Below are 8,294 nucleotides of genomic sequence, written 5' to 3' on the forward strand. Positions count from 1 at the left end.
CGCCGGAACCCTCGTCTGTATCCCGACTCCAGACTGGACTTTTGTTATAGACTTTTAGACATTTCTAGATAAACACAAACTAGGAAGGAATAATTACTAAACTCTAGTTTTCTCGATTGCTACTAATCCTAATTTAGAAATAAATAAAATACCCAAACTTGAAAACTCTTAAATAAATAAAACACCAAAATTTGGAAACTCTTAAAGAATTAAAATACCTAATTCCTAAACCTAGGTGACTTGGTCGTGAAGCCCGACTTTTTCATGGACGGGAAGCCCGTGCGGCTGAGGATGGTCTGCAACATAAACTATCGATATAAGTGACAAAATCATTTTCACTATGGCACCCATCAAGAATATATAATCTCCACCAATTCTCCAAAAAGCTATAGAAAAGAACAACAGATGAAGAACAAACTCATTCTGTCACCAAATATTTGGTTAGAATTTAAAAACTCTGCTGCTGCGTAATTAGCATTAAGAAAACACCTAAAAGACAACTTATTTGGTTTTAATTCTATCAACAATTTAAAGAAGAATTCTTATAAGCAACATATATTCTTGTTTTTAGCAAGCAAGTGTTACATTAAATAAGTATTATTCTGTGCAACTGGTTTGAATGAGGGTTCGAATTTTCGATTCCTTTGGCGACTACTATATAAAATGTTATCTATAGCCTCCTAACCATTTAAATTAGATTAAGAATTATAAATATTAATTTCTGAGTTAAAGCAGGTGAAAACAATACCACACCGTCTCGACAGCAATCCATACTAAAATGAGAACAAAAGATTTTCAAAACAAACTGTCACAATTAGATGTTTCAAGACATTCAGATGGCTAGATAAAAATGACATTTAAGTTTCTCTATTAACACTAATGTCTTGTTTGTTTTTCTGTAAGAATCTGAATCTGCGTTTTATTTGAGTATGTTACTTAGTATTTACTTTTGAGTTTTTGTAAGCAATTATCTCTCAAAATAAACCAAGATACATTTTAGACTTTCTGTTTTTAATAAAACACGTGCATAAAATAAAATAAAATAAATATGTTTTAAGATTTATCTCCATTATAATGAAATCAAATAAAAAACTAAAACTACAAGAATGTTTTAAAACTTCAGAATCCAGATTAGTTAAAAACAAACAAGACCTAAATGTCTCAATCAACTATCCATACTTTTGTCTTTAAAAGGCCTTTGATCTTGAGACTTGAATAAAAAGAAAATAACAGAAACCAACCAACTCATAATTCCAATTGAGTTAATACTCTTTGTGGTGAAAAATTTATGGGTCTTTGTTTTCCCTACTTGAACTAAGTTCAATACAATATTTCATAAGATTAAGTTTTTTCTTCTTTAATCTTCCAAGTGATAAGCAAAGTTTTCTTTAGAGCAAAAAATAAGGAATTTTAAATCCTAGTTCGAATTCTTGTGGGCAAGTATTTGAATCCAAGTCTTAATTTACAGGAGAGCAGTGCCATTAGTTGTGATACAAATCATAATTTCCAATTTAAATGGCGTACCGCATATCAAAATCCATGAGGTAAATCATTTTACACCTTCACATATCATTAGTTTTCAACTCAAATTCTAACTTTAACACATATGGGACTCCTTCAAATAAAGCTTTGTAGTTATAGTGCGTATAAAAAAGCGGAAAGCAAACAGCTGCGAGGCACCGATTGAACCAAAATCGTGTGTGATGTTAGGTTGTCATATATTGTAGATAATTGAATTTTGTTGCAGGTAGTTGACATATTCTGAAAATACTTACATATGTTAAATGTATGTACTTGATTTTGTTCTTTTCGGATTTTTATACAGTATTGATGCATCTATATATTCTTGATAATAATATCGGTTTGAGATTCTAAATTAATTTACTCTTGATTTCTAGAGTTCATGATGATCTTGAAGATTCAAACTTCGAATCAAGCGAGGGATATGATGAGGTTGAGCCCACACAGGTACCCCAATCAAGCCTAAAGAAGGTTGAGCAGGATAAACATGAGAAGATAGCAGGCAAGCCCCTGATAACTAAAGTACTACCCAAAGTCTTCTTCAAGGACTATGGGAGAGTTAAGAATAAGATATTCGATCCTCGAGGACTTGTTATCCATAAATGGAATAAAATTTTCTTCGTTGCATGTTTAGTTTCACTCTTTGTGGACCCTTTGTTCTTTTATTTGCTGGAAGTTCACAAGGAGATGTGCCTTAATATTGGGAAAGGCCTTGAAGTAGTCCTCATGGTTTTAAGGTCTTTGCTTGATATTTTTTACATAGTTCAGATTCTTGTGCGACTCCGAACAGCTTATATAGCTCCGTCATCTCGTGTTCTTGGGAAAGGAGAACTTGTTATAGACCCTTCAAAAATTGCTTTAAGGTACTTAGGCAAAGGGTTCGGGGTCGATGTCATAGCCTCCTTACCACTTCCACAGGTATATATATAAATATACACCTATATGTGAATTCTTACTTATTAAGAACTAGAATTTTCGAGCTAGATTTGAGAATTTTATCTTTAATGCTTCCATCTTTAAGAAACAAACTTCACATTTTGTAGGTGATGATTTGGGCCGCAGGTCATACTCCAACGGGCTTAAGAGTGGCTCATACCATAAACATTATTCGGTTCACCATCGTTGTCCAATATGTTCCGAGGCTTTTTCTTATTTTTCCACTCTCAAAACAAATAGAAATGACAAGCGGGGTTGTGACACAAACGGGATGGGGTGGAGCTGCTTATAACATGATGATTTATATGTTGGCAAGCAATGTAAGTTTCAATAACATGTAATAAATATAAAATCAATATTGTAAACTAAAGATGGATTCTCAACATGTATCCATTTCTCATGCTAAAAGGTAATAGGAGCATGTTGGTACCTCTTATCGATCGAACGCCATGAATTTTGTTGGAGAGAGGTCTGCCATCTCGACAGTGCTTCTTGCCAGAATGCGTATTTTGATTGTCGTAATATTGGTAATTTAGATAGGATTGCTTGGTTTGAATCGAGCAACATTACTGAGATATGCACTCCTAATAATGACTTCACTCAGTATGGTATATATGGTCCTGTAATATCTCTGAATATACCATCCTTGTCGTTCTTTTACAAGTATGTCTATTGTCTTTGGTGGGGACAGCAAAACCTCGGGTAAGTATTTATTTTATTCCGTTTATCCTTTACGTTTAACTAATTGTGTAATAGACTCCCGAAACATAGTATGCAAACATAATCTAGATCAATTTGTGCAGGGCTTTAGGACAGAATCTTGTAACAAGCATTTATATTGGTGAAAATTGTTTCACCATCATCATTTCAGTCCTTGGCTTGATCCTTTTAGCTCTGCAAGTTGGAAATATGCAAGTAAGTCACACACGCGCACACACACACACACATAAAAGTAAACCCATATACACTTGATATATCTAATTTCCACGACAGTGAGATAAGGGTCTATGAACCTCAACTGTTCCATAATTTGTGCCCCAAATCTTATATCTCAATCTAGTTTTAACAATTGATATAGGTTTGTGTACTTATCTTATAGAGGTACTTACTGTCTACAACAATTCGACTAGAAGAGTGGAGAATCAAGCAAAGAGACACCGAACAATGGATGAGCCATAAACAGTTACCACTGGAATTGAGGCAGAATATTCGAAGATATGACCAGTTTAATTGGATGGCAACCCGCGGTGTCAATGAAGAAGCCCTCCTTAAGGGCTTCCCAGTGGACCTCCGTCGAGACATCAAACGACACTTATGTCTTGATTTAGTTCGACGAGTAATACTATTCTGTCTCTTCTTGTCTGCTAATATAATATCACCAAAATCACTTAACTCATTGTTTGTTTTTTGGGCAACAAAAAACAGGTACCTCTCTTTGATGAGATGGATATGCGGACATTAGATGCGATTTGCGAGAGGCTAAAGCCCGTGTTATGCACTCAAAGTACTTATCTTGTCCGCGAAGGTGATCTTGTCAATGAGATGTTATTTATCATACGAGGCAACCTTGACTCTTTCACAACCAATGGTGGACAGGCCGGGTTCTACAATTCCTGCAGAATTGGGCCCGGTGATTTTTGTGGAGAGGAACTGCTAACATGGGTGCTCGACTCACATCTAAGTTCCATCCTTCCATCGTCCAATCGTACAGTCAAGTCTATATCCGAAGTAGAAGCATTTGCACTCAGTGCGGAGGACTTGAAATTCGTAGCTTCTCAATTTCGTAGACTTCATAGTAAGGAACTTAGGCATAAACTTCGATTCTACTCGAACCAATGGAAAACTTGGGCAGCATGTTTTATTCAAGCATCTTGGCGAAGATTTAAAAAACGGAAAGAAGCGGCTGCGCTAGTAGCTAAGGAGAATCCAATAATGATCGACCCAACTTTGTTGCCACTAATTGATATGACTGTTGTGCCCCCACCAGGATCAAGCTTGAGCGTGTATGCAGCAAGGTTTATATCAAACTCAAGAAGGGCTAAAATAGAGAAGTTGGTAGGTGGGCTAGATTTTTCACAGGGTGGCTCAATGGAAAAACCTCTAGAGCCCAATTTTGCTCCAGAGTGAAGGAACAGACTTGTTTACTTGGATTAGTGCAATAACTTCATGTACATATTGTTAGGGGTATGTCGGTTATATTTACGTATGTGATATGTAATGGAGATATGAAACGACTTAACTTTTACTCGTGATCGTTACGAAGTTTTCGTTACTGATCGTGACACATGAGAACCATCATTATATGATTTGATGAATCTCCATTTGTTGAGGTTTGATTCCAGGTTTATGTGTGGGATGTGTCAACAGACTCAACACACTGAGCTGGTCTGCCAGGTTTATGCGCAGGGGCGGGGCTAGTAAGGGGCATGTGGGGGCGCATGCCCCCACATGCTCCCAAGACCTCCCCTTAACACTATCCCTAAACAAAAAGATTTATTCTTAAATGATTTTTTGTATTTCTTTTCTAGGTAGCAAACCCGCTGTTTATTTCAACTCTACGGAAAAATAGTGTAAAACCCATCGCACTATAATATGATTCTTTAGCCGTGAAGTGAAATATATCGATTATTTTGTAATTTAATTTCTTGGTAAACCTAGTCTAATGAGTAACACGATTTTTTCCTAATCATCTCCTCTTTCACAATAAAATTATTTTTTGGCATAAAATATACATTTTCTTTTAGTGTGTTAGATTAATTACCTAGTTTGACTATTTACATAAATAAAAGTGTAACCATTAAATTACAATCAAAATAAATCGTAAAATATTTTAGTAAAAAACGTGACCGTATATAGTCAGTTTCCTTAGAAATCAAATAAGATAAAAACATGAATATATATAATTTATTTACTTTCAGAATTTTGATTGCGTGTAAAGTTCTTCCACGAAAAAACAAGTGTTGTTTTTTTGGTTTCCTTTGTATATATTTCTAAATTAAATTGTGTAATTCTTTTTTCTTAAAAAATTGAACTAAATTACCCTAAAAATATAATTAAGAATATAATGTAATTCACCGACGTATTTCTTATATCACTCAAAGAAGATTAAATAGCAATAGGTTGATTGGAAAAAAAATTCGCCAGAGTTTGTCGTTTTCTAAATATGATAACTGTAGTGTAGGACGGACCACTTTTATACTGAGTTGATCCAAAAAGTATTCAATATAGTAAATTAAAATGTAACGGGCTAATACATATTGTTTGATTTATTATTTTATGTGAGTTTCTCTTTTTAAAAGTGCCCCCACAGAAGAAAATTTCTGGCTTCGCCACTGTTTATGCGTCCGAAGAACAAACGCGGGCCATTCGATCGCGTGCATTGGGTGCGCACCATCCATCTGATCGGGATGATTCCTGATTGCCATTGGCTTCAAACTCAAGATCTCGACGAGACAAAAGCAATGACATATTCTCTTTCTAAGTTTGACGATTCGGACTGAGCCAAAATTAGCTCCGATTCCAACAAATATGGTATTAAGGTTAGTTCCATGTGGACAAATATGAGACTCACTCAATAATAGGATTTGATATGTTTATCATCCATCAATATGATGTGTTGTTGTAACAGTTGGAACGCCTAGCCCTTTCAACCTGTTGAATGTAAGTATGAGTGGTAGTCAGGTTTAGAGAAAACCTTGGACCCATTTGAGAGGCCTGGACCAATTTTTCTTATGGCATGCTACTATTTTTTTGATCATATAAATTTGTCAGAAAATGCACAAGAATATATTCAGCAATTGGTGATATGGGACCAAATACGTAGAAGACTTTCGTAGACATCTGTGAATATTTGTGGACATTGGTGGACATTTGGTAGACATTTATTATTTTAATATTATTATTAATGTTTAATCACATGAAATAATATATTTATACTAAACATTTCAAATATATATTTTTCGACTTTCGTAGACATCTGTGAATATTTGTGGACATTTGGTAGACATTTATTATTTTAATATTATTATTATTGTTTAATCACATGAAATAATATATTTAATGTTATTGTTTAATCACAAAAAATATATACTAACGTTTCAAATATAAATTTTTTTCGACTTTTGTAGACATCTGTGAATATTTGTGGACATTTGGTAGACATTTATTATTTTAATATTATTATTATTGTTTAATCACATTAAATAATATATTTATACTAACATTTCAAATATATATTTTCGACTTTCGTAAACATCTGTGAATATTTGTGGACATTAGTGGACATTTGGTAGACATTTATTATTTTAATATTATTATTGTTGTTTGATCACATGAAATAATATATTTATACTAACATTTCAAATATATATTTTTCGACTTTCGTAAACATCTGTGAATATTTGTGGATATTGGTGGACATTTGGTAGACATTTATTATTTTAATATTATTATTGTTGTTTGATCACATGATGGACTTCAAATGTCTCTTGTTTTTTGAAAGACATTTTGGCTTCCAAAATTGTTCCAAATCCTTCACAAAATCCATCAAACTATGAAGTCCACCAAAGTCTGGGACATTTTGGAAGACAATCGAATGCCTCGGACTTTCATAGACTCTCAAATGTCTGGATTTGAATGCCTAAGACTTTCGTGGACTCTCAAATGTCTGGATTTGAATGCCTCAGCCTTTCGTGGACTCTCAAATGTCTGGATTTGAATGCCTCGGACTTTCGCGGACTCTCAAATGTCCGTGAAAGTCTCAATCCAATACCCCCCCCCCCCCCCCCCTAGACACTTCTAGATAAACACAAACTAAGAAGATAATTACTAAATTTTAGTTTTCTCAATTGCTACTAATCCTAATTTAAAAACAAATAAAATACCCAAGTTTAAAAACTCTTAAATAAATAAGACACCTTAATTTGAAAACTCTTAAACAATTAAAATACCTGATTCCTAAACTTAAGTGACTTGGCCGTGAGGCCCAAATTTTTCAGGGCGGGGAGGCCCATGGGACGGGTGGTCTCCATCATAAACTATCGACAAGAGTGACAATCATTTTCACTGTGGCACCCATCAACAGAATATAATCTCCACCAATTCTCCAAAAAGCTATAGGAGAGGACAGCAGATGAAGAACAGACTCATTCTGTCACCAAATATTTGTCATATCGATGAAAGCAGTTGGTTAGAATTTAAAAACTCCGCTGCTGCGTAATTAGCAATAAGAAAACACCTAAAAGACAACTTATTTGGTTTTAATTCTATCAACAATTTAAAGAAGAATTCTTATAACCAACATGTATTCTTGTTTTTAGCAAGCAAGTGTTACATTAAATAAGTATTATTCTGTGCAACTGGTTTTTTTTTTAAAAGTGAAACTGGTTTAAATGAGGGTTCGAATTTTCAAATCCTTTGGCGACTACTATATAAAATGTTATCTATAGCCTCCTAACCATTTAAATTAGATTAAGAATTATAAATATAAATTTCCGGTAAAAGCAGGTGAAAAAAAATACCACAACGTCTCGACAACAATCCATACTGAGTATGTTACTTATATACTTTTGAGTTTTTGTATGCAGTTTTTTCTCAAATAAATCAATATCCAAAACTAATTCTTCTTATTAAATTTAGGTTTTTTGTTTTTGATAAAACACGTGCATTAAAAAAAAAATGCCTTTTAAGATTTATGTCGGTTATAATGAAATCAAATAAAAAAACTAAAACTACAGGAATGTATTAAAAATTCAGAATCCAAATTAGTTAAAAACAAATAAGACCTAAATGTCTCAATCCACTATCCATACTATTGTCTTTAAAAGGCCTTTGATCTT

The 8,294-nt window shown here is 33.8% G+C and overlaps 1 protein-coding gene across 1 annotated transcript; it reads left to right on the forward strand.

Moving 5' to 3' along the window:
- The first annotated feature begins 1,133 nt into the window (after positions 1-1,133).
- LOC147558267 (protein CNGC15b-like) lies at positions 1,134-4,798 on the forward strand. The gene is made up of 8 exons (XM_086664625.1): positions 1,134-1,345; positions 1,469-1,544; positions 1,899-2,439; positions 2,565-2,777; positions 2,867-3,159; positions 3,261-3,372; positions 3,557-3,793; positions 3,883-4,798. Exons 2-8 carry the CDS (start codon positions 1,516-1,518, stop codon positions 4,582-4,584), a joined length of 2,127 nt encoding a protein of 708 aa, XP_086520751.1. The 5' UTR covers positions 1,134-1,345; positions 1,469-1,515; the 3' UTR covers positions 4,585-4,798.
- The last annotated feature ends 3,496 nt before the right edge of the window (positions 4,799-8,294 follow it).

This window comes from Eschscholzia californica, unplaced genomic scaffold (genome assembly GCF_041429995.1).
Source record: "Eschscholzia californica isolate CP2 unplaced genomic scaffold, dmEscCali1.0.p SCAF_2, whole genome shotgun sequence".
NCBI classification, from domain to species: domain Eukaryota; kingdom Viridiplantae; phylum Streptophyta; class Magnoliopsida; order Ranunculales; family Papaveraceae; genus Eschscholzia; species Eschscholzia californica.

Coding starts and splice junctions, on each gene's coding strand:
- LOC147558267 (XM_086664625.1), top strand. CDS start 1,516: ATGGCGTACCGCATATCAAAATCCATGAG. Junction 3,160..3,260: donor TGGGGACAGCAAAACCTCGG/GTAAGTATTTAT, acceptor CAATTTGTGCAG/GGCTTTAGGACAGAATCTTG. Junction 3,373..3,556: donor TGCAAGTTGGAAATATGCAA/GTAAGTCACACA, acceptor CTTATCTTATAG/AGGTACTTACTGTCTACAAC.